Source organism: Taudactylus pleione, unplaced genomic scaffold, assembly GCF_031769625.1.
Source record: "Taudactylus pleione unplaced genomic scaffold, aTauple2 ptg001126l, whole genome shotgun sequence".
NCBI classification, from domain to species: Eukaryota; Metazoa; Chordata; class Amphibia; order Anura; family Myobatrachidae; genus Taudactylus; species Taudactylus pleione.
Window position 1 is genome coordinate 869013 of NW_028285527.1, and position 26778 is coordinate 895790.

Sequence of the window (26778 nt, forward strand, 5' to 3'; positions counted from 1 at the left end):
CACTCTCATTGGTTGCTGCACCCACTGCGGGAGCCATGCTGGAGCTCACTCATGAGCTCCACCTTCCAGCTCCCGCAGTGGGTGATGGGAGAGACATCATGACGTCTCTCCCATAGTGCCGAGTGGGCCAGGAGGAAGGAGTAGCGGATGGCAGCTGGCACAAGAGCGGGGAATCAAGTGGTTTTTTTTGTCTTTGTCCTTATATATGTAAGGGGTACTGGCACTGCATGGGGGGGCACTGTATAGGATGGACTACTAATGGGGGCATTATATAAGGGGCACTACTGGGGGGGGTAAGCACAATTTACTTAATATTTTTTTTCTCAATAACAAACTTAGGGGTGCCGTGAAAACAATGCTGATACTCTAGAGCGCTGCGATTCAAAAAAGTTTGGGAAGCACTGCTCTAGCATGTTAAAACTAGGGAAATCTAATGAAATAGGTCTGGAATACACTCCCTAGGTGAGCCACATAGAGTGGGAAAGCCCCAAGCTCTAGTTAGATGATTACAGTGGAATAATTGCTGGCAGCACTTCCCTGTCTGTAGGCTCCTCCCCTAGACACGCCCCCTCTCTGTGTATAAAAGTGACGGGGTCACACACAGCTCTCAGCATCAGCAGTCTCTCTCTCTCTCTCTCCAGCAGCTGCTACTACTATCAGGTATTCCAGGCTCCTGCTGCCAGTGTGACACCAGTGTGCTGCAATCATCATGTCCAAGAAGGTGGCAGTGATCCTCTCTGGCTGCGGGGTGTATGATGGGAGTGAGATCCACGAGTCCTCTGCTGTGTTTGTGCATCTGAGCAGAGCTGGCTATCAGGTGAGATATATCAGTGTTTCATTGCACAGAGCACATGGAAGTTATTACTATTACAGGGTCTTATACAATGGAGGCTGTATACACGTACTTGTGTTTCTTCATTATGCAAGAAGTAATTATTGTGCAAGATGCTGTAATATCAGTCACATGTTACAGACATACTGCCCTTCTTACATCTGCTGTATACACGGTCATATAGCAGAGGGCACTTTATGATGTACCAGTTGTACAAATAATTAAGAATATAACAAATGTCTTAGTTTACAATGTTTAGTGTAACATACAGTGTAACTATAGTCCTGGCACAATTTAATAAGAATGTTTATCTAAATAGTATTACTAGTCATTGTAGTAGTTTACATTGATATTTCATGCTTGAAATACATTTACCTGCATAGAGCCTTGTGCAGACCAGCAAGTTCTGTAATAATATTATTCTACAGTTACAGCAATCAGTCAGTCAGTTCTCTAACCTGCCGTATTATTACCACCTTTCCTGCATTATTAGTTTGCCCACATATCTCTGCTACATTGTAATTTTTACATTCTTATTCACTGATTCTGATTATGTTGCTGCAATAACAAAATATTCAATACAATAAGGTGCTGGCTGACTTGGCAGCCATACTGTACTTAGAGGACTTGTTACTGTACTGTTCAAAAATGTTTGGCCCAAAAAAATAAATAAAACCTCTTGCCCCTGTTTATCTGATAGGCGCTCTGTGATTCCCACACTTTCCTTGGTAACGTTTTTTTTTTTTTATCTGTCTCTGTCCTGAGTAAGAAATAGGCAGCAATGTACAAAAAATAAATAAATATATATTAGAGTGTGACTTTTTTTTTCATCCATTTGTAAGAATAACTAACTCCGTACACAAGCCAGCTGTCACCCTAACCATGCATATAGAAGTAATACATTATTTTAGAACACTGTATACTTGTAAGCATCTTCTGGTTTTTATCGTCCCCCAAAATTCAATAATTAATAGATACTGTCATGTCTCCCTTATGGAGAATAATGATATCACTTAAGGCTCATGACATAGGAGCCCATTTATCAATGATCGCTTTTGCAATGCAATCAGGGTATGCCAGGAACGCGTAAGAAAAATAAAAAAGAAGACAGAAATGTCCCTTGGTTGGTGCACTAACAAAAAATTTAATAAAATGTAACTTTTATTAAACAATATTAAAATTGTATATATAATAATCTCTCCAGTGAAATCTAAAAAATGAAAAACGTCTCAGTGTGTTAATTATTGAAATGAATAGTGTTATTGGTACACCTGCGCGTGTAATGGTGACACAAAAATGGATATTAATAAATAGAAAATCTCTCACAAATAAGTCATAGAATATATGCAAATCCAAAAATAGCAAATCAAAAAATGCATTTAATTGGGACCAATTATATGTGGCATGCTATAACATCCCTAAAAGTGGGATAATATTCTGCAATGTCCACTGCATGTCAGAATTGCCATGATATGCATGTGAGAAGTGGCCGCAATATACTCATATACCTAGATTGCCACCTGTAACTGAAATGCACATGGAATCTAATACATTTAAACAAGGGTTGACTTAACTGCTGCAAAGCCAACAAATAACTTTTAACATCTAAGGGGCTGGAATTATATTCCGTAAAGACTGACTAATATACTTGTAATCAGTCAATTGGCTCAATTAATATAGATTTCATATCACAAATGTCATGTAGGAATAGGAGATTGATATCTTATATTATCACCTTATCCCCTCATGTTATTCTACCATGTTTTTGGACATAATTGGCTATTCATTAGGCTGCAGGTAAACATGCACATGTGCTGTCTGCAGTGTATTCAGCAAATCTCTGGAAAGAAAGCCAAATCTTCAGATATACAATGTTGCAGTGTCACAGTGTCTTGTTATAATGTTAGCAGCACATGTAGCCATTTAAATCATAAGGGTATTTGCATTAGCTTTGACAATAAGAAAACCCATGCCCAAATTAGGGAGTATCTGGGAAAAAAGCCAAATTTGAACAGCACACATGGTGTGTATAAATGATTCTAAGCTTGCTGCTGTTCATGCAGCTATAAATAAATAGGATCTAACATGAATAGCTGGTAACTTAGTGAGTCTAGAAACAGCTCTAATCAGTCACATGGTATACACTATCTGAGCCTTACACTAGCTCACTAATAATGGTTGAATTCAGCAGTATAAGTTATATGAGTATTAGGTTTGACTTAATTGATATAATATATATGAGCATTACATCAGCTCAATAGAGATAAGTGTCTCATATACACAGCGCATATATCAGGTGAGTACTGAGTGAAGTATTATCTTCTTTTTACATCACATCACATCACTACAGACGTTTGAGCAGTAACATATCTGCTCATGCAGCAGTAAAATCCCTGCTGCTGCCAACGTACGTTTCACAAATGAGAGTTTTTTCCTTTATGCCAGGAACGCCCCTGATCGCTTTGCAAAAAGTGATCCTATCGGCTGGATGTATCATCCGGGACATGTAGGGACACGAGCTGTGAAAGGAGTCCATCCCTGCGATGTCTCCGGAGAGCTGCCGGCCACTGCAAGGGGTGGTTCGCATGTGCAGTCCCGTGGACTGCATATGCGCCATAGCCGGGGATGGTTCCGAGGGATCCCTCTGCCAGCTAATAGTGCGTGATGTAGCCCATAGGCTACAGTGGCTAAAGTCATCTTCAGATGGCGTTAGCTGTGGGGGCCAATATCGGGAATGCATCGCATATCGATATTTGTAAATTTGGCAGCATCACATCTCCCCATAGAAACCTATGGGGGAGGCGGCTGCCAGCAGTAATGGAGGGATCACATCAGGTATATGAGATACCTGCTGCGGTCCCTCCTTAATATATCCTGGGGATGCTTAGTATTTGAGGTAAACCCCAGGGATTATACCTCAAATACACTTTGATAAATGGGCCCCTAAGACTCATGACTAGATGGGAGCAGAGGTATAACTAGGTATTTGAAGGCCCCATAGCAAAAGTTTGTAGGGCCCCTATGTACCACCCAATGGTGAGAAATGTATATAACACGTGTAACTTTGACAAAGAAGATGGGGTCCCCTCAGCTCTGGGCCCCATAGCAGCTGCACACCTTGCACCTATGGTAGTTACACCCATGGATGGGAGGGGAGTCTGCTGCCCAATTCCGCATCACATCTAGGTGTCTGGGGACATGGACATTACAGCATGTGTAGGGGAAGGTATGATAGTGTGACGATGACCTTCCAACTGCATGTACCAACTATAACTATCACTTTATGTTTTGGCTGCAGACCCTGTGCCATGGGGTCAGTTACCGATATCTGCTGCAATATAGCAACATAAGTCCTCTACATCAGTTACTGTCTTGTTACACTGTACTCTTTTTTCTGAGTACCCTAATGGGCCTTCGGTGCTTCTCTCAGAGCAATACAACTCTACCCTGTATATGATTGTTATGAGCTTACCCATGTTGTGGTGTGTTTGCCTGTGATGTTACTGTGTGTGTATTCTTAGTGTAATCAGGAGATCTCTCTGTTTTCCTCCCGCAGTATGTGGTTTTCGCACCCAATATAGACCAGATGCATGTTGTGGACCATGTGAAAGGACAGCCCACTGAGGAAACCCGTAATGTGCTCACAGAGAGTGCGCGGATCGCAAGAGGAAACATTAAGGACCTTACTGATCTGACAGTCAGTGAATATGATGCACTCATCATACCAGGTACAGTGATAGATGCATATTCTGTGTATCTGTACAAACCATAGTAAGTAAGATAAATGTATGTGATGAGGAGAATTATTCATTCTGTCTTCTCTGTTCATCCTTACCCAGGAGGTTTCGGAGTAGCTAAGAATCTCTCTACCTGGGCAGTGGAAGGGAAGGACTGTTCTGTTATAGAAGCTATTGAAGAAACGATTAAAGGATTTCATGCTGCTAAGAAGCCCATTGGCCTGTGCTGTATCTCCCTTGTGCTGGCTGCAAAACTGCTCCCTGGGTGTGAAGTCACCATTGGCTGCGATACAGAATGTGAAAAGTATGTTCCAGCCATGTGCTAGATTACAGGGCAATGTGTGTGGCTAAAAAGCCATAATTCCCTTTTTATATTTGGTAGAGATTTTGGAAACAAGCAGACACTAATGTTACTATAACTGATACACTGGGTGGATGCTAGTAGGACTTGTGCCATCACACAATTCTGGAAACCTATCAAGTGTTTATTCCCCCGCAGAGGGCATACTGGCTATCTGGCACTTCTGTCAAATGCTAGATGGGCTGATGGCCTGTCTTGGTTGGCATTGCTGGATTAGGAAGGAGGCAAATGCACTAGGGCCAGCACTTTCAGGGATCCCCCGCTACCCACCACCAATAAGATCACTGATCTGCATTAGCAGCCTCTGTCTGTTGTAACCACACTATTCACTATGGCATGGCAGAGCACTGCTAACAGCTGCACCAGCGTCCGCCCAATTGGAGCACACCGTAAAAGCCTGTGCAGGCTCTATGCTACAAACACAGGGGAGGAGGAGGGCAGGCGGTGAGGCATATGAGAGGCAAGCGCAGGTCAGTCATTAACCCTATGCAGACTCTGCTGTTACAAGGTATACATAAAAATTGGTTGAGGAATGTTGCATTGTGTTCACTATAAAAGAGAAAAAATATATTACACACACACGTAATAGTGTGGTGGTGGACTTGATGGAGCAATTCAGTGCCCCCAGTTGTGGTGTCCTTACTTCTATTAATAATCACTGCTATCATATATTTCTACTACTGCCCCAACCCAGCTGCCATCCGTCTTCCTACTAATAATTCCCAGTCCAGCTCTGTCCACATGTATATTTACTTCAGTCCCTAAATTGGGAGGTGATTGGAGGAAGAGGAACAAGGGAGTTTGCCCAACACCAGAATCTGTACCGACAGCTGTTGCTAAACACCTGTAATCCTTATCTGGCCTATATATGAATTAGAACATGTAATATAGATTAGAGGTAATCGCCATGTGGCTCTGCTGGATGTGGAGCAATAACTCCCTATACAACCTGGTAGCCAGACACCCACAGGATCCCTATGTCTGATATGCTAGAAGTCATTATCTATAAGGATCAAAGATAATAAATAAGTAAAAAAATAAACCCTGGGACTGTGGAAGACATTTGTATTGTACTTTACACTGTCATTTAATCACCATTGTAACCTCCTGTCATTTGTCTGTTCCGCAGGTGGCCCCATGCTGGGACAGCTGGAGCCATTACACAACTTGGCTGTAAACATGTCAACAAACAGGTCAATGAAGTTCATGTGGACACGAAAAATAAACTGGTCACTACCAGCGCTTTCATGTGTAATAGCCCCATACATGAGATCTTCCATGGCATCAGTGAGATGGTTAAAGATGTAATAAAGCTTATATAAGTTAGTAAGGAAAATTAATACAGCTGAATTTTAATATGTAGATAAAACTCCATTATGTTGAATAATTATGTATTTATTTGTTGACCTGAATAAACTAACTTTGAAATTCAGTAGGTGATTCTGGTGCTTTTTTATTTGGAATATCAGTTATTCTGTACACACCATAAATATGCCACAAAAAGATGTTTTAAAGACACATTTGTGTTTCCACATCTGTATTTTGAGTTGCATGAATCTTTAAATACTGCAACCTTTAAGGTGTGTACACACTGTACAATATCTATGAATGATAACTAGAGCGTTCATTTTTATGCAGTGAACGACCAACGATGCTCGTTCCCGCATTAACGATATCTATGAACGTCTGTACATGGAGGCCAACTTGCACGATATTGTCAACTTTGCCTGTACAGAGATGTGGCTGGATGACTTCACTGAAAGATATCTTTCAAGTCGTTGGTGGTACAGATCGTACCGTCTGTATGCAGCTTAAGACTGTGCTACCACCTGCTATAAGGTGATGATGGAAGGCTGCAAGTCGTCAGCCTCCCTCACCCCCCGGTTCAGGGCACTTACAGTACATGCAGCCACTTATCCTCCATTCCTCTTACAGCTCCAGCCTAAATAAAGACACTGCCGGGTTTATTTCTCATTTGAAAATTGTGTTTTTGTTTCTCCATCAATTTTGCCAGCAGGATTTAAAATGACAACAATTGTATTAAAGGCAAAATCCACTTTTTTGAATATTTTTCAATCTTGTTTGACTTTGTGTTAACCCCACCCTACTGTCTATATTCCAATTTCTTTATATTGGAATTTTTAGGGATGTGCAGGCTCGGATAGGTTCGAGTTTGCACGTGGAGTTCGGATTTTTCCCTCCAAAAAAACGGAACTCAGAACGAGGCAAAACGTCATCTTACATGGACGAACATCATCATTCCTGGACAAAAGACCAGGAATGATGATGTTCGTCCATGTAAGATGACGTTTTGCCTCGTTCTGAGTTCCGTTTTTTTGGAGGGAAAAATCCGAACTCCACGTGCAAACTCGAACCTATCCGAGCCTGCACATCCCTAGGAATTTTCTGCTTTGAACGTCATAAAGTTATGTTTAGATATATTAGTTCTAATGAATCTTACTCCAAAATTTCAGCTTAGTTACATTTCTATCACTTGTAGTTTCTGGTATTTCATTTGTTTATCTTGACTACACCTTCTTTCTTTTTTTTTTTTTTCTTTTTTAATAGTAATTTTCAACCACAGAAATAAGGGATCTAGAGATACTGTAGATAACAAAATTGCTATACCTTTACCTAAAGTCCTAACTCGCCCATAGTGAAGAATTGTATTGGGCACTCCCATGAACTACAAGCCACACCCATTTAGTCTGTGATAACAAGGGGACTGTCCCAGATAGAGAATATAATTTCCTTATAATCTTTGGTTCTTTTATCAGAAGGTTCAAAATTCTAATAGGGATGTGATATATAGTTTTAGTGCTAATTTACAAAGCTAAAAAAAATATTTTCACACAAATTTACTAACAATTTCTTGCCAGGAGATGGGCGAAGTGCACGTCCTGGCGAAGAGCTGGAAATAGCGTGATGCTATCACACTGCTTCCAGGTCTCCAGATGGCGCATGCATCGCTAGGGAGCGAGGCTCTGTATCCAGAAGAATGTGCGAATAAGTGGCCCATAGGCTACTGTAGCATAAGGCCAACTATTCTGGAGCTTGGTAAACCTGCTTTGCAGCCCCATAGAAACCTTTGGGGGCTGCTATTGGAAATGGAGGGACGCAGCATATATCGGAGATACTCTCACCAGTACTGAGATACTGCCACGCCTTAAACTCAGAGTAGTAGAGGTTTATATAAATTACAGGTGATCACATAAACTAGGCTGGAATAGTAGAAAAACACATACAATGAGGCTGATTAAACATGTGCGTAGATAATAACAGCAGGAGCTAATCACAGGTGATTGCACACAATTGTCACGGTACCAAATGTAAGGAGATACTTCACAGTAGATGTTTGCAAGAAACATGAGGCGTAGATAATAACAGCAGGCACAAGTAACAGCAGACTGTAACAGATGATGACAAACAATTGTCACGGTTCTAAAAGTAAGTAAGGTAATACTTGGCAGTAGACGTTTTGCAGAAATCATGAGACCATAGATCAGACCGGCTAGGTGCACAGCAATACAGGAATCCAACAGAACTGAATACACCAGGGTAAGCAGGCTGACTCAGAAGAAGCTATAACCAGCATTGAGTAACATGGCTGGGTGCCATAAAACAGAGAGAAGGACCAATGAGAGGCCTGCCAGAGAGACCAGCACCTTAATGAAAGAACCAGTGCAGCTGTGATGCTGCACATACAACAACATCCGGGCTGCTAGGTAACAGTTGAGACCAGAACATCCTGTGGCAGCCTGGAGTCCCTAGTGACTGTTGGGACCATCGGCTGATGCGGCGTCCCAGTTGCCTGGTAACGGCCAGGACCCGCAGAGAGGTAGAACCGTGGTGGCAGCTTGTAACAGCTACAGTAGGTGCAGGGAGTGCTGCTGCAATGGGGTGCAGATCTCCTCTGGGACTTAGCCCACTCCCTGCACAGAGTTACACTGCCATTTCTTGACCCTTGACTATTATCACCAGGGTGCTGCTGCAGGACATCTGTTGTCACTGGCCCAGGGTGGCTTCTTCTCACTGACTGATATATTAGTGAATCATAGACTTCTTGTATACCACATTATATTCTAAACAATTAAGATTAGGGAGACTTATATATATATATATATTTAAATTATTATTATTTTTTTTTTCTTTCTTTAATGCTAATCACCATTCATTTAAATCATGTATGTCAGCTAAATATGCAGAAAGTGCATTATAAGATCTCTTAAAATTGATTACCTTTGAAATTATTTGCCCCAGGGGGAGGGGAGGCTTCTGTGGAAATTTTGCTACGGGGCCCCCATAGGTCTTGCTATGTCCCTGGCCAGAGGTGATACCATTAATCATAAAATGTCCTAGGCAGAAAAGTTTGAGCACTTGTGCAAATAAGAAGCTGTGCTGAGGACACTCACTGTCATTCATAAATACAGTTTTCTGTATATAGTACATTCCAGATATGAAACAGAAGTATTGTTTGTAATGACAACTAAAATCTTGATGTATTTACTTAAACTTTGAAAACAACTGATGTTGCCTGAAGCAATAAGGGAGTCTTTGTTGCTGCAAGTCAATTATTTTATTCCGCATAAACCAATAGTTTGTGGTAAGTGTTTCCTTGATCACAGAATGTTGCATGAAGCCACTGATGAGTTCTTGTTACATGAAGGCACAAATATTCCAGTAGCCTTATGCTGGGTATACACTTGGCGACTTGATGTCTGACTGGCCTTTGCGCTGACTGAGGTAAGTATACACACTTAACGATTGGCTGCTGGAAATGTTGTCTTGACATCACAGCTGGGTGTGCATATGAATTTGCACAGCTGTGATGTCAGTCCCTGCAGCAAGTGTACGGGCGGTCTGCGGGCCGCATGTACACACAGCCAGATGCACCGAAATATCTGCAGATATATTGGCCACCAGATGTGCTGCGCAGCCGATGTGATATGTCTGTGAATTACGTTATTCACAGACATATCAGGGGTACACACCCACAGATGCACTCACTATATATCTTCTGTTCGATTGAACACCCAATATATCTCCCAGTGCAGGGGCGTCGGAACGATTTTTTTGTTGGGGGACAACATAAAATCGTTCCTGCGCCTCGCCCCCTCCCTCTCTCTCGCTCTCTCACCTGCCTGCAGCACAGAGGAAGAGGCGTTATGTACGGACTTTTAACTTAAAGACCACACATTACACTGCCTCCTCCATGTGGTACAGGGGCTGTGCAACCTATTGCAATTAAGCACAGCTACTGACCATCCGCGGCACCTTTCAAAAGTTTTTTTGGGGACGCGAGCCCATTCCGACGCCTATGTCCTAGTGAATAACCAGCTTTAGGTAATGTAATCTGCAGAGGCATAACCGGTTTATGAAGATTGCTAAAGCAACAGAGCAGTCTTGTTATTTGAAGGTATTCTTATTGCAGCAGCCTTAGGTAATGTAAAGTTAACTGCAGAATAACAAAAGTAGAACTGATTCTGAATGATGCCTGAAGCGTATTCCATTTTCCAGTGGCTTTAAGTAAAGTAACCTGCAGAATGGGTGTTCTTGGTGGAACGAGAATGCGATTCTTGGATACAAAGAATTAATCAAGCCACACAAACAATATATGTTAAAAAGATATTTATTACAAAGTAAAAGGAAAAATACTTAACTTTCTTGTCTGATCTACTTAAAACATAGATGGCTTCATTCCCAGGAGCCTCCTTCAACACCTTGAAGCTGGGATCTCGTACATCGACAATAGGCTAACGCATACTGACAGGTTACATATTATATAGGGAAGAAACTCATGCATAAGCATTTAAGAAAGAGGAAAGAATAGACAGTAGGGGGCACTGTTGCCGCAATTATGAATGTTGGACATCCCAACAACACTTTACTATTTATGGCATGTACTTAGCTTAACTGAATTTAACGCTATATTTATTCAGGATTGGTAATGTCTGGCTACATATCTGGGCACAATAAGACACTATTTACTTAACTTAAACAGTGAACTTTGGGCATTGCACATCTAATGTCTGACACAGATACCTATTGCCTTATACATTTATAAAATCACACAACAATATGGCATCCAGAAATCATTCTGTATTCCCAGTACAATGGGATACAGTCAATATCCTGGCGGGCGTGATGCCCGCGCTGATATTACCAGTGCCGGAATCCTAATGCCGGCATCCTGACTGCCAAAATACCAAAGGTAATTAGCGCATTAGGTTTAAGGGTTAGGCACTAAGGGGGAGGGTTAGGGTTAGGCACTAAGGGGGAGGTTTAGGGTGCGGGGAGGCAGAGGTTAAGGTTAGGCACCAAAAAGGGAGAGTTATCATTAGAACAGGGAGAGAGGAAGGGTTAACATACCGAAGAACAGGTGTTGGTATGCTAGCCCTGTCTGGATGCCGATGTCGGAATTCTAACAGCCAGGATCCCGACTGCTGGCATCCCATACCCAACTCCTGCAGAAAAACAGAAGTATATAATTACATCTTCCTGTAATCAACTGCAGTTTCTAGCTCCAAGTGATATATCCTCTTGGCACGTCTCTTTATAATACACTTATTTGGATTTCTGTTTTACTCTTATTTTCTGCTTATCTCTCTCTCTTGTCTCTTCTACTTCCTTTAACTGGGTTAGAAGAACCCAGCTAAAGGAAAAAGAAGAGACAAGAGAGACGGAGAAATGCAGAGAATTATAGAAGTGGAGTTGTTGCCCATAGCAACCAATCATATTCTACTTATCATTTATCTAGCACATTCTAGAATATAATAGCTAGAATCTGATTTGTTGCTATGGGCAACACCTCTACATCTGTAAACCCGCACTTTAGTACATATACCCCTAAGAGTAAAATAGAAATCCGAATAATTGAATTGTAAAGAGACATGCCAAGAGGTCATATTTGTAGGAGGGCACACATTTATAGCTTGCATGGGGGCACGAACACCCTAGCACCAGCCTTGTATATTGTATGTGTGTGTCTGGGCATAATTATTGATAATAGGACCAATAAATAGACATACTTCATATTTTTAATTGGAATTATGTATTCCATTTCATACCACACACTAAAAAGTGGGGGGAGCAGTTAGAGATGCAGTATCAGAGAGTTGTTGGAAGTTGGCTAGACCGATGATTATAGGCAGAGTCAATTGAAAGCATTTTCCATCTGTTACGGTAGGCTGATTCTTCTCAAAATCAGCCTCTATCAGTGAATGCAGGGAGGCTGCCGGAGAGGGTCCCATCGGGATGTAGTCAGGATGCTGACCGCCAGATTCCCAACACAGAAAGCCCAGCATGGTACTAAAGATAGGCATCTAAATACTGACACCTATCATTAGCCGCACTCTGAAATCTTGACGCCCGATATACCAAACGTACGTTAGCCAGGTGTCATGATGTGTTCACACCGCGGGTGGGAGAATTAGATTGAGGCACCCCCGGGGGGACTTAGGGTCAGGCACCCCCCCCGGGAGGGTTAGGTTTAGGCTAAGGGAAGGGGGGGGTTGGGGTTAGGCACCCCCCCGGGAGGGTTAGGCTTAGATTGCAGGGAGGAGGGGTTAGGGTTAGGCACCACAGGGGGGCCTTAGGGTTAGGCACCACCCCCTGAGTCTTAGGCACCCCCAAGGGAGGGTTAGGGTTAGCTGGGGGGTGAGGGGAGGATTAAATATACTTACCAGCCAGCATCGGGATTATGATGTCTCGGGCTTCCAGGGTCGGGATTTCAACTGACGGCTTTTAAGTCATCAGTATTTCATACCCACCCCGGTCCCATCAGCTTCCATGCTTAATTGTATCTGCCCCTTATAGGTAAATCAGTTGGTTTAGGCTTATTGGTACTGTTTGCGCTCTATGGGCCTGATTCAGAGCCGGACGCTATTTGCGCTCGCTCGTTCAGAAAAAGGGGGTGGCTATTTAAATTGACCGTTCGCTCTTTGCGGTCTGTTCACGCCTCTATCTCTGAACGAGCGAACAAAACATGCGAACGTAATTTTAAAAAAAACGCCACCTGGCCGCTCGCATCATACGTCATGTCCGCTATTTATTAGATTAATCGAGTACATCGAAAGGCGTATGAACTGCTCGCTATTCTTGTGGTTGGTTTTTCCTACCACAATCATGCGAGCAGTTCTGACTATAAAACAACCAAGTGACGTGGTCGATGACGCTGCTTTATTAATTATGCAGACCCTTAAAACGCCCGTTCTGACCGTTTGGCACGCCTGCGTTCGGATCTCCACTCCCCGTTTTCAAGCACCTTGCCCTGTTACCACCCACAAACGCCTCACTCTGTCACTCAAAATAGCAGGCATTCGCTATTTAGCGAACACACGATTTTCGGCCGCACTGACTGGTTCGCGCATGCGTATTACAATCCGTACGCATGCGCAGTTGGGCGAACATCGCTCGGAACGAACGAGCGGCCGCTTACGAGTGGCTCTGAATCAGGCCCTATGACTGTATAAATACACAAATTCCTCTTCACTATAAAATACTGAGGCCAATATTTAAGTCTTGAAGTAACATATTGGTCCCAGCAAGTACCTTTGGTGTGCCTCTTAAAGCTGCTCCGAGTGTAGGAAGTTGTGCTGCCTCCATCCTCAGTGCAGACAGGTAAGCTGAGCACAGAAAAGAGAGGGGGGGTAGAGTCCGCACAGGTTTACAAAATAAACAATATATGATATAATTGAATCTGTGATCCAATATAGTTAATGAAATGAAGGAAAAACCAACATGAAAGGTCTATCGTATATTATATATAGTAAAATAACACTAGGTTGGTGGTGCACCCACAGGATTTGTGCATTACACAGTAGGAGTCAGAATTGTTTTGCAAAGAAACAAAAAAATAAAGGTTAAAGACAAATATGCCTTTGTTGGGGCACTCTTAGGAGATAAATTGTAAATTAATTTGTATATGATAGATGGATAATGCAATAAAACTTAGCGTTTAATAAAGAACCTAAAATAAATTCTCTCTTGAGTATTTTAATGAAAATAAGGGTAAATAGTACCGAACAGAACGACACATATATAGATATATCTCCCAATATATTGGGAAATGAGGATCACCAAAGTGATCCAAGGTACAGGTGAGCAATATATACGTGGCTATTATAATCAATAAACATTAAATTATGAAATAAGCACAACTGGCAAATTGCTAATCAACATAGTATGAATATGACATGTACGGCATATGAAAAATATACCAACATATATTGTAGAAAGGATAAATAATAAATCCAAGTGGCGAAAATATAATAAATACAGTGGATCTCACACTCCAGTTAATCTAATAAAAGTCCCAGAGAAAAACTGTAGAACATCAAATAACAAGGAGAATATATAAAGAACTGTAATGCTAAATTGCAATCATCTGGGAAAATGATAGAGATAATTTAATAATATAATGCAACTCCAAAAACAAATAGGAAAGTAGATAATAGGCAAATGTTGATATGCACAATAGATAAGAAAAGTTGGAATGGATCTAGAATAACATATAAAGTGACATGTGCAAATTCATATTAATATAACGGAGGTTAGGAATAGAGCCGACGGCACATAAACTTCTAGTCAGGGATAGAGGGGTTAATAATGTGGAAGGCTGTGCTGGGATCACGAGTTTGATCCCAGCATCAGCCGACGTGCAGGGGCAGGCAGGAGGGATGTGTCCTCTGCGGGACACATCCGTTGCCGGCGCTGGGACAGTAATGTCCCTAGCGTCGGTGCAGATACCGCGGGCACCTGGTGAAGGGACCGCCTGGTCCCTTTCACCAGTGCCGGCGGTACTGCGGCGCCGGGAGAAGCTTGGCTCCGGGCGCAAGCTCAGCGGAGCTTGGCGCCCGGCAGCCAAGAGGCGGCGGGTAGCCGGCGCTGGGAGAGAGTACTTGCTCCCAGCGCCGGTCAGGCGTTGGGCGCGGCGGGCGTTTGGCTCTGGCCGCGAGCCAAATCTGGCTCGCGGGCCAGCAGCCAATCAGAGGCGGACGCGACGAGCCAATCGCGGCTCGCCGCGTCATAGCCCCGCCCACTCGCGCCGTCTTGTATTAGACGGCGCAGAGCGGGAAAAGGCAGTTCGACGGCGGAGAGGGAGGAGAGAAGACCTCCCGAAGAGTGGAAGATCGGCGCGGCAACAGGGGCGGCGGCCGCGGAAGAGGCCAGAAGACGCCGCTGTCAAGAGAGAAGACAGGCGGCGCCGGCTGGAGGAAGAGAAGAAGAGGCGGCGCCGCTGGCCAGGACGGGCCAGCGGCAGAAGAATGCGGCTGAGGACCGGAGAGGACTGCAGGGGTGGGAAGTGAAAGAGCGTCACAAAGCTCCCCCCCGCAGCCTCTTCCAACGTAGCAGGTAGGCCCTCCGTGAGGCCCACCATATACCCCCTCCCTAGACCGCCAGGATTGTCGGGCGTTAGGCCCGTGGAGCGTTGTCGGGCACTAGGCCCGTGGGTAATTAGGCGGGCACAAGGCCCGGGGCACTATAGTGGGCATTAGGCCCTATAAAAGGATTGGCCCGTAATAAGGTGTGAGTGGCCTGGGTACTAGGCCCAGGCCACTAAATGATCGAGTAGGCGGGCACTAGGCCCGTGGCCATAAACCAGGCGTAGGCCTGTACCCATACAGGAGGGCACTAGGCCCTATATTTGAGCCCCAATAAAAGTGGTCTGGACATTAGGCCCAGGCCACTACCAGAGCCCACCGGTAGGCAGGCCACTAGGCCTGAGCTGCAAAATAGAGCGGGACTCTGGGCAGTAGGCCCAAGTCCCTTGAGTACCCCGCAGTAGGCAGGCATAAGCCCTGAGCCGCTGGTAAGACCCTGGGCGTTAGGTCCAGGGCCCTGAGCCCATTAGGTAGCCCCCGCATAGATGAGTAGAGGTGTGAGCAGTGGTGGAGAGCTGTACGGCTTCCACCCATGAGGTAGTGGTTTCCCCAGTCACCGAGAAGAGGAGCTGGCCAGCTCTGGATAGGTAGCAGACATTTAAAGGGACAGCACTGTGTTTTGCTCTTGTGTATTTAGTCTGTGTTTGGTGTTCCGTGCAGGGCAAATGTTTAGTTTTGTTATATCTGTCGCACTACACACACTGTAGGTTGAGGGTGATGCCGTTTTAGTATGTGTAGTTGCTTGACATAGGTTTAGGCCCTGCACGGCTGTGTTGTGTATCTCCTTACAGGGACCTGTAGGCGAGTGAGCGGACGAAGAGCAAGAGTGGACACGGTGAGAAATATCTGTGTGTACTGTCTCTCCCTGTTTGTTTGTCACTACCTATCTCCTTCCTTCCGGGCGGACGGTGAACCTTGCAACCCGGTGCAAGGACGGATCTTCACCTGGTGCGTGAGTACCGATAGGTGAAAATTCGGGATCTGAGGCCAAAAGTGCCAATGATGATCTTCACTTAAAACCTGAATTTATCCCCCGGTTCAGTAGGGCGCATCGGTCGACGTGAGGAAGGACGGTACTCACCTCGTCTCCTTCCCCCTAGGTCATCGTGTCCGTGTTCTATTCGGAGGTTCCAGGACCGTCTGCTCAACACACGGCCTGAAGGTGAGAGGGTGCGACGCAAGGTAAGTAACAGACGTACACCTGCACGGCAGCAGGCATTGCACCGCACCCGCCCCTCACATTTGGCGTAGTCGGCAGGATCACGGACACGATGTGGACCACCGGCAAGAGGACCCCCTTACGGACAGCTCCGGAGTGGAACCATCCCCGGGCGTATGAGGACAAGAGTGACTGGATTACGGTGTCGGGAGAAGACATCATGAAGATGGTGCAGCGGTCGGTACAGCGCGGCAAGGAAGAGCGCCGGGAGAAGGGGCGCAAGAAATCAGCTGTGACCCCCTGCAAGACGTGTCAGCGGCTGGGACATGTTGCCAGCAAATGTCCCTGGAGAGAGTTTAGGGCGACAGAAGAGGAAGAAATGTCCCCGTTGGAGATCACCCAGATGGCCCAGCAAGCGGTCCAGAGATGTGGTCAGAAGAACTCTGTGAAGAAGAGACTCTGGTGTATGCTCTGCGGAACCTACGGGCATGAGCATAATAGCTGTCCACGTGATGAAGAGTGGCACCAGGAGGATGAAGAATTCCGGTGTGAAGGATGTGGAGATCCAGAGCATGAGCTTCGAGATTGTCCGTGGGACGAAAACCGGATGGTCTTGGATGGCCGAGCCCAGAAGTGGATAGAAGAAGCCAGGGAAGTGGAGCAGAAGAGCCTGCTGGAAGTACGTTCGCAGGTGCCCATTGTCCCTGAGCAGGAGCCGAAGGGTAGAGACCCCTTTGTGATGAAGATGGCAACAGCACCCCCGTGCTGGAAGTGTCGGCGGCAGGGACACTTGGCCCATGAGTGTCCCTGGGAAGATGCAGTGGCACTGTTATGCCCCGAAGAGGTCCCAGTGAAGAAGGATCCTTGCCCGCAGAGGACAGATGTGGATGACTGGGAGGTGAAGATGCCACGCTATAAGGAAGAGCGTGAAGACCCAGTGGCAAAGAAGTCTAGGATCTCCCCATGCTGGAAGAGTCCGAGACCTGGATACCCGGAGATGTCAGCGGAAGAGGTGGAGTACGCTGAAGAAGGAAAGTGTCGCTTGCTGCAGGAGTCTGTGGAGAAGAGTCCAGACTCATGGAAAATGTCGGCGGAGACCCGGGAGGAAAAGGATGCCCTGGAGGAATCGACTATTGGGTGGTGGTTAGTGCCACACCCTGAATTCAGTGAAGATGCCCCAGACAAGTTGAAAGAAGAGTGGGTGGCTGCGGCACCCTTAGAAGAAAATTCCCCATGGTGGCCCATCGTGAGTGGCACTTCCGAGTTGCCACTCCCACAGAGGATCCGCAGAGTGAAGTCAGGAGGTACGAAGATGGAGAGCCCGGAGCCAGTGGAGAAGGAATGTGGGGTCATAGTCGGTCCCGGCTGGGCCCTTGAACAGATCCTCGCTGGAGGGACCATAGAATACCCTGACCCGCGGACGTTGAAGATGGAGGAAGACTTTGTAGGGACTACAAAGGAAAAAGGGGGCGGAAATGTGGAAGGCTGTGCTGGGATCACGAGTTTGATCCCAGCATCAGCCGACGTGCAGGGGCAGGCAGGAGGGATGTGTCCTCTGCGGGACACATCCGTTGCCGGCGCTGGGACAGTAATGTCCCTAGCGTCGGTGCAGATACCGCGGGCACCTGGTGAAGGGACCGCCTGGTCCCTTTCACCAGTGCCGGCGGTACTGCGGCGCCGGGAGAAGCTTGGCTCCGGGCGCAAGCTCAGCGGAGCTTGGCGCCCGGCAGCCAAGAGGCGGCGGGTAGCCGGCGCTGGGAGAGAGTACTTGCTCCCAGCGCCGGTCAGGCGTTGGGCGCGGCGGGCGTTTGGCTCTGGCCGCGAGCCAAATCTGGCTCGCGGGCCAGCAGCCAATCAGAGGCGGACGCGACGAGCCAATCGCGGCTCGCCGCGTCATAGCCCCGCCCACTCGCGCCGTCTTGTATTAGACGGCGCAGAGCGGGAAAAGGCAGTTCGACGGCGGAGAGGGAGGAGAGAAGACCTCCCGAAGAGTGGAAGATCGGCGCGGCAACAGGGGCGGCGGCCGCGGAAGAGGCCAGAAGACGCCGCTGTCAAGAGAGAAGACAGGTGGCGCCGGCTGGAGGAAGAGAAGAAGAGGCGGCGCCGCTGGCCAGGACGGGCCAGCGGCAGAAGAATGCGGCTGAGGACCGGAGAGGACTGCGGGGGTGGGAAGTGAAAGAGCGTCACGAAGCTCCCCCCCGCAGCCTCTTCCAACATAGCAGGTAGGCCCTCCGTGAGGCCCACCATATACCCCCTCCCTAGACCGCCAGGATTGTCGGGCGTTAGGCCCGTGGAGCGTTGTCGGGCACTAGGCCCGTGGGTAATTAGGCGGGCACAAGGCCCGGGGCACTATAGTGGGCATTAGGCCCTATAAAAGGATTGGCCCGTAATAAGGTGTGAGTGGCCTGGGTACTAGGCCCAGGCCACTAAATGATCGAGTAGGCGGGCACTAGGCCCGTGGCCATACAGGAGGGCACTAGGCCCTATATTTGAGCCCCAATAAAAGTGGTCTGGACATTAGGCCCAGGCCACTACCAGAGCCCACCGGTAGGCAGGCCACTAGGCCTGAGCTGCAAAATAGAGCGGGACTCTGGGCAGTAGGCCCAAGTCCCTTGAGTACCCCGCAGTAGGCAGGCATAAGCCCTGAGCCGCTGGTAAGACCCTGGGCGTTAGGTCCAGGGCCCTGAGCCCATTAGGTAGCCCCCGCATAGATGAGTAGAGGTGTGAGCAGTGGTGGAGAGCTGTACGGCTTCCACCCATGAGGTAGTGGTTTCCCCAGTCACCGAGAAGAGGAGCTGGCCAGCTCTGGATAGGTAGCAGACATTTAAAGGGACAGCACTGTGTTTTGCTCTTGTGTATTTAGTCTGTGTTTGGTGTTCCGTGCAGGGCAAATGTTTAGTTTTGTTATATCTGTCGCACTACACACACTGTAGGTTGAGGGTGATGCCGTTTTAGTATGTGTAGTTGCTTGACATAGGTTTAGGCCCTGCACGGCTGTGTTGTGTATCTCCTTACAGGGACCTGTAGGCGAGTGAGCGGACGAAGAGCAAGAGTGGACACGGTGAGAAATATCTGTGTGTACTGTCTCTCCCTGTTTGTTTGTCACTACCTATCTCCTTCCTTCCGGGCGGACGGTGAACCTTGCAACCCGGTGCAAGGACGGATCTTCACCTGGTGCGTGAGTACCGATAGGTGAAAATTCGGGATCTGAGGCCAAAAGTGCCAATGATGATCTTCACTTAAAACCTGAATTTATCCCCCGGTTCAGTAGGGCGCATCGGTCGACGTGAGGAAGGACGGTACTCACCTCGTCTCCTTCCCCCTAGGTCATCGTGTCCGTGTTCTATTCGGAGGTTCCAGGACCGTCTGCTCAACACACGGCCTGAAGGTGAGAGGGTGCGACGCAAGGTAAGTAACAGACGTACACCTGCACGGCAGCAGGCATTGCACCGCACCCGCCCCTCACATTTGGCGTAGTCGGCAGGATCACGGACACGATGTGGACCACCGGCAAGAGGACCCCCTTATGGACAGCTCCGGAGTGGAACCATCCCCGGGCGTATGAGGACAAGAGTGACTGGATTACGGTGTCGGGAGAAGACATCATGAAGATGGTGCAGCGGTCGGTACAGCGCGGCAAGGAAGAGCGCCGGGAGAAGGGGCGCAAGAAATCAGCTGTGACCCCCTGCAAGACGTGTCAGCGGCTGGGACATGTTGCCAGCAAATGTCCCTGGAGAGAGTTTAGGGCGACAGAAGAGGAAGAAATGTCCCCGTTGGAGATCACCCAGATGGCCCAGCAAGCGGTCCAGAGATGTGGTCAGAAGAACTCTGTGAAGAAGAGACTCTGGTGTATGCTCTGCGGAACCTACGGGCATGAGCATAATAGCTGTCCACGTGATGAAGAGTGGCACCAGGAGGATGAAGAATTCCGGTGTGAAGGATGTGGAGATCCAGAGCATGAGCTTCGAGATTGTCCGTGGGACGAAAACCGGATGGTCTTGGATGGCCGAGCCCAGAAGTGGATAGAAGAAGCCAGGGAAGTGGAGCAGAAGAGCCTGCTGGAAGTACGTTCGCAGGTGCCCATTGTCCCTGAGCAGGAGCCGAAGGGTAGAGACCCCTTTGTGATGAAGATGGCAACAGCACCCCCGTGCTGGAAGTGTCGGCGGCAGGGACACTTGGCCCATGAGTGTCCCTGGGAAGATGCAGTGGCACTGTTATGCCCCGAAGAGGTCCCAGTGAAGAAGGATCCTTGCCCGCAGAGGACAGATGTGGATGACTGGGAGGTGAAGATGCCACGCTATAAGGAAGAGCGTGAAGACCCAGTGGCAAAGAAGTCTAGGATCTCCCCATGCTGGAAGAGTCCGAGACCTGGATACCCGGAGATGTCAGCGGAAGAGGTGGAGTATGCTGAAGAAGGAAAGTGTCGCTTGCTGCAGGAGTCTGTGGAGAAGAGTCCAGACTCATGGAAAATGTCGGCGGAGACCCGGGAGGAAAAGGATGCCCTGGAGGAATCGACTATTGGGTGGTGGTTAGTGCCACACCCTGAATTCAGTGAAGATGCCCCAGACAAGTTGAAAGAAGAGTGGGTGGCTGCGGCACCCTTAGAAGAAAATTCCCCATGGTGGCCCATCGTGAGTGGCACTTCCGAGTTGCCACTCCCACAGAGGATCCGCAGAGTGAAGTCAGGAGGTACGAAGATGGAGAGCCCGGAGCCAGTGGAGAAGGAATGTGGGGTCATAGTCGGTCCCGGCTGGGCCCTTGAACAGATCCTCGCTGGAGGGACCATAGAATACCCTGACCCGCGGACGTTGAAGATGGAGGAAGACTTTGTAGGGACTACAAAGGAAAAAGGGGGCGGAAATGTGGAAGGCTGTGCTGGGATCACGAGTTTGATCCCAGCATCAGCCGACGTGCAGGGGCAGGCAGGAGGGATGTGTCCTCTGCGGGACACATCCGTTGCCGGCGCTGGGACAGTAATGTCCCTAGCGTCGGTGCAGATACCGCGGGCACCTGGTGAAGGGACCGCCTGGTCCCTTTCACCAGTGCCGGCGGTACTGCGGCGCCGGGAGAAGCTTGGCTCCGGGCGCAAGCTCAGCGGAGCTTGGCGCCCGGCAGCCAAGAGGCGGCGGGTAGCCGGCGCTGGGAGAGAGTACTTGCTCCCAGCGCCGGTCAGGCGTTGGGCGCGGCGGGCGTTTGGCTCTGGCCGCGAGCCAAATCTGGCTCGCGGGCCAGCAGCCAATCAGAGGCGGACGCGACGAGCCAATCGCGGCTCGCCGCGTCATAGCCCCGCCCACTCGCGCCGTCTTGTATTAGACGGCGCAGAGCGGGAAAAGGCAGTTCGACGGCGGAGAGGGAGGAGAGAAGACCTCCCGAAGAGTGGAAGATCGGCGCGGCAACAGGGGCGGCGGCCGCGGAAGAGGCCAGAAGACGCCGCTGTCAAGAGAGAAGACAGGTGGCGCCGGCTGGAGGAAGAGAAGAAGAGGCGGCGCCGCTGGCCAGGACGGGCCAGCGGCAGAAGAATGCGGCTGAGGACCGGAGAGGACTGCGGGGGTGGGAAGTGAAAGAGCGTCACGAAGCTCCCCCCCGCAGCCTCTTCCAACGTAGCAGGTAGGCCCTCCGTGAGGCCCACCATATACCCCCTCCCTAGACCGCCAGGATTGTCGGGCGTTAGGCCCGTGGAGCGTTGTCGGGCACTAGGCCCGTGGGTAATTAGGCGGGCACAAGGCCCGGGGCACTATAGTGGGCATTAGGCCCTATAAAAGGATTGGCCCGTAATAAGGTGTGAGTGGCCTGGGTACTAGGCCCAGGCCACTAAATGATCGAGTAGGCGGGCACTAGGCCCGTGGCCATACAGGAGGGCACTAGGCCCTATATTTGAGCCCCAATAAAAGTGGTCTGGACATTAGGCCCAGGCCACTACCAGAGCCCACCGGTAGGCAGGCCACTAGGCCTGAGCTGCAAAATAGAGCGGGACTCTGGGCAGTAGGCCCAAGTCCCTTGAGTACCCCGCAGTAGGCAGGCATAAGCCCTGAGCCGCTGGTAAGACCCTGGGCGTTAGGTCCAGGGCCCTGAGCCCATTAGGTAGCCCCCGCATAGATGAGTAGAGGTGTGAGCAGTGGTGGAGAGCTGTACGGCTTCCACCCATGAGGTAGTGGTTTCCCCAGTCACCGAGAAGAGGAGCTGGCCAGCTCTGGATAGGTAGCAGACATTTAAAGGGACAGCACTGTGTTTTGCTCTTGTGTATTTAGTCTGTGTTTGGTGTTCCGTGCAGGGCAAATGTTTAGTTTTGTTATATCTGTCGCACTACACACACTGTAGGTTGAGGGTGATGCCGTTTTAGTATGTGTAGTTGCTTGACATAGGTTTAGGCCCTGCACGGCTGTGTTGTGTATCTCCTTACAGGGACCTGTAGGCGAGTGAGCGGACGAAGAGCAAGAGTGGACACGGTGAGAAATATCTGTGTGTACTGTCTCTCCCTGTTTGTTTGTCACTACCTATCTCCTTCCTTCCGGGCGGACGGTGAACCTTGCAACCCGGTGCAAGGACGGATCTTCACCTGGTGCGTGAGTACCGATAGGTGAAAATTCGGGATCTGAGGCCAAAAGTGCCAATGATGATCTTCACTTAAAACCTGAATTTATCCCCCGGTTCAGTAGGGCGCATCGGTCGACGTGAGGAAGGACGGTACTCACCTCGTCTCCTTCCCCCTAGGTCATCGTGTCCGTGTTCTATTCGGAGGTTCCAGGACCGTCTGCTCAACACACGGCCTGAAGGTGAGAGGGTGCGACGCAAGGTAAGTAACAGACGTACACCTGCACGGCAGCAGGCATTGCACCGCACCCGCCCCTCACAATAAAGTTAAAAATGTTTGTTTACAGTTATAGGCAGATGCGATAGGACGTTAGGTTAGGGGCGGAGTTAGGGAGAGGGGTAGAGAATCTACTGTGGTAAAATCTGCCTCTTTTGAATTGATCTGCGACCAGGAAAGTACAGTTCCTTCTTAGCAGATCTGTCTGTTGGGATAAACGTGTTTTATTCAGCCCTACTTTCTCTTTCCCTTCTTTATATCTTTCCCTACTCTCTTCTCCATACTTTCCCTATATCTACACTCTTTTTTCTTATCTAACTTTTCTTTCCCTTTCTTTGCTGCTACCTCCTTGCTTAAATTTGATTAAGCACCACGAGCCGCCCCCAGCGCGCGCGCTCGGTACCCCGCCCGTCTGTCAGACGGTGTTGGGCCCGGCGCGCTTTTTCCCCCTCAGGTCCTGCCCTCCCGGCGTTCGGGAGGGTCAGGTGAAGCGGCCCCCTTACCAACAAGCGCTGCGGTCCCGGGCGCTTGGCCGCGGCGGTGCCGCGAAACGCCACTGTTGCTGCCTCCGCCTGCCCCTGGTTCCCCGCTGGTCGCCAGTACCAGTGCGACTAGGGACCAGGGCAGGCGGGGATCGGGGGCGGCCGGGCATACTACAGCGCCCACGGGAGTCACGGGTGTTCCCCGCGGCCGTTCCCGCGGCCAGCAGCGGGTAGTCACACCGTCCGTCCCTTCTCCCCCAGTGGCCGCTCAGAGTGAGCCGGCTGAAGTCCGGGGGGAAGGGCGGCGGAAGCGGCCGCATAAGCGTGCAGGCCGGATGCCTGTCATGGCGCCGGCTTGCACGCAGGCCAATGTTACTACAGGTGGGGGGCGGAGACGAAGGGGGCGGAGCCAACACCTGCATAGTGACAGGCAGGTTAATCCGTCCCCTCTTCTGCTGCCCTCTGTTTATAATGATGCAGACATGGGGTCCCCCATGTCTGCAGTAGCCAGCTCCTCCAAGCCTGTGGGGGTAGCTGCTGCTCCGGCGTCTGCTATGCCTGCAGGGCCTGTGGCACCAGGGAGTGTTCCTTTGCTGGATGCTGGTGCCATAGCCTGACTGCTGGTGTCTGTGGTGGGTGCACTGACGCCGCTTTTGACCCAGCAGCCTGGAAACGCTGACACTGGAGGCCCTTCTGCGTCGGCGGCGTCCACCGTGCAGACGCAGCTTGGCCCGCTGGTGCAGCAATTAGGCAGGATTTGCGGTCTTTCCCTCGCTCCCATGCCCGCAGCTCCTTCCGTTTCTTTCTCTCCCTCTGCCATCTCCCTTCCTCTGCCCAATCAGGCTACGGACACAGACAATGCGCACGATGCTGCCTCAGTCTCTTCTTTTTCAGACGACAGTCTGGAGGAGTTAACAGTGGTCGCAGCCCCGACCAGAAGTGCGACGGCTGAAGTCAGAGCTAACGCAGGCGCTGGAGTTACCAATGCCCTTGCCAGTGCTTCTGGTGAGTGTGACAGTACATCTGACTGCGGGTCTACTTCCATTTCCTCCTCCTCTTCAAGCGATAGTTCGCAGAAGGCTTGGCGTAAAAGGGCAAGGAGGTCTCGTAGACGTCGCTCACGTCGTCACAGGCATTCTAGCGAACGGTCCTCCGGCAGTAGTACCAGTGTAGATCGCGGAGCGGGTCCGGAGGATGTTGTACACTGCGCTAATACAGCTGTCACTCGAGGTATGCGTACCAGGGTTAAGCAGCGGATCAAAAAAGGGCGCTACGTAGATATGTTCACCCTTACAGCTACGGCGAAGAAAGCTGCTGCGACCACAAAGGCAAAAGGGGGTATTGGTCTGGAGGCCTTTAAGTCTTACACGAATTGGATATCTGGGTTCTGCGTGTTCTCAACTTGCTATCTCAAAACCAGGCCTTCCGAGTACCTTAATCTTATCCGATATTTACACCTGATACATGGCCTATTCAAGGCCTCACGCAGTACGGCGTGGCGTCAATACGACGAAGAGTTTCGTCGAAAGCAAGATCAGGTTAAGGTCATGGAATTGGGTTGTAAAGATGTTGAGGTGTGGATGGAGGTGACACAGCCTACACGCGTCCTTGCTGATCAGTCCCCTGGGCGGCCAGTTCAACCCTCGTCCCCCTCGGCACCAAGGACAGCCAATGGAGGGCAAAACAAGCGGAAGTGTTACGCATACAACAATGGGAATTGTACCCTTGGTAACAGGTGTCGCTTTCGACACCAGTGCCTCCGCTGCGGTGCGGCACACCCCTGTAAGGACTGCTCCCGCGGTCCAGGAGGAGCTCAGGCCTCCGCTGCGGCACCCTCTGCCAAACGGTCAGGGGCCGGGACTTCGAAGTAAAGCGTCAACTCCCATTCGTCTGGATGCCATGGCAAAATGGTTAGACTGGTATCCTGTGCGGGACGACGCCGTCTTTTTGCGTAAGGGTTTTGCAGAGGGATTTTCGCTTCCAATAATACGGCCTGTCAGTTCCGGGTCCCCTAGGAATTTACGCTCGGCCTGCGATTTACCTCACATGCTAAAGGATAAGGTTATGAAGGAGGTCGGGCTGGGTCGCATGATTGGACCTTTCCCGCAGCCTCCGATACCCGATCTGGTCCTTTCCCCTGTGGGTGTTGTCCCCAAGAAGGCCCCCGGGAGTTACCGTTTAATTCAGCACCTGTCACATCCATCAGGCACATCGGTTAACGACGCCATAGATGTTGAGGTCTGCCGCGTACAGTACCAGTCATTCGAATCTGCGTTAGCGTTGGTTCGCGCAGCGGGTCCGGGTTCTTTCATGGCGAAAGTGGACATTGAGTCCACCTTCAGATTGTTGCCCTTGCATCCTGAATCATTTCGCTTCATGGGGTTTCGGTTGACGGATGGCTATTACCTGGACAAATGTCTTCCGATGGGTTGTTCGATTTCCTGCGCGTTCTTCGAGCGTTTCAGTTCCTTTCTCCATTGGTGTGTCGCGGTGGGGTCTGGGGAGACGAGCATAGCCCATTACTTGGACGACTTCTTGTGCGTAGGTCCAGCTGGTTCGCGTCTCCTTTTTTCAGTGCAAGCACTCTTCTCGGAATTTGGAGTACCTATTGCGCACGATAAAACTGAGGGCCCAGCCACTAAGCTGGTTTTCTTGGGTATTGAAATTGATACCTTGGAGGGTCTTTGCCGGCTGCCGCCGGACAAGATTCGTCGTTTGCAGGATACTATCCTCCTAGCGTTGGCAGGAGGAAAGGTAACTCTTCGTCAAGGTCAATCCCTGCTCGGGCTGTTTAACTTCGCATGTCGAGTTATCCCGATGGGGAAGATACTAAAGCTGGACCTGATGGTTTGGGAGACATTTTTGGTCGATTTTAATGGAGTGCGCGTCTGGCCTGCGGATCCTCAGCCTAATGCTTGCCTGCAGCTCTTCACGGATGTTGCTGGATCATCAGGTTTCGGATCTTTTTTGGGAGGAGATTGGTGTTTTTCAGTTTGGCCGGCGGAATGGGTACAGGC

At 49.2% G+C, this 26778-nt stretch overlaps 1 protein-coding gene across 1 annotated transcript; it reads left to right on the forward strand.

Annotated features, from left to right (window-relative positions):
- The first annotated feature begins 625 nt into the window (after positions 1–625).
- Positions 626–6362, forward strand: LOC148453601 (glutamine amidotransferase-like class 1 domain-containing protein 3, mitochondrial). Its single transcript, XM_088461937.1, has 4 exons — positions 626–817; positions 4389–4560; positions 4672–4873; positions 6060–6362. Exons 1-4 carry the CDS (start codon positions 710–712, stop codon positions 6250–6252), a joined length of 675 nt encoding a protein of 224 aa, XP_088318063.1. The 5' UTR covers positions 626–709; the 3' UTR covers positions 6253–6362.
- The last annotated feature ends 20416 nt before the right edge of the window (positions 6363–26778 follow it).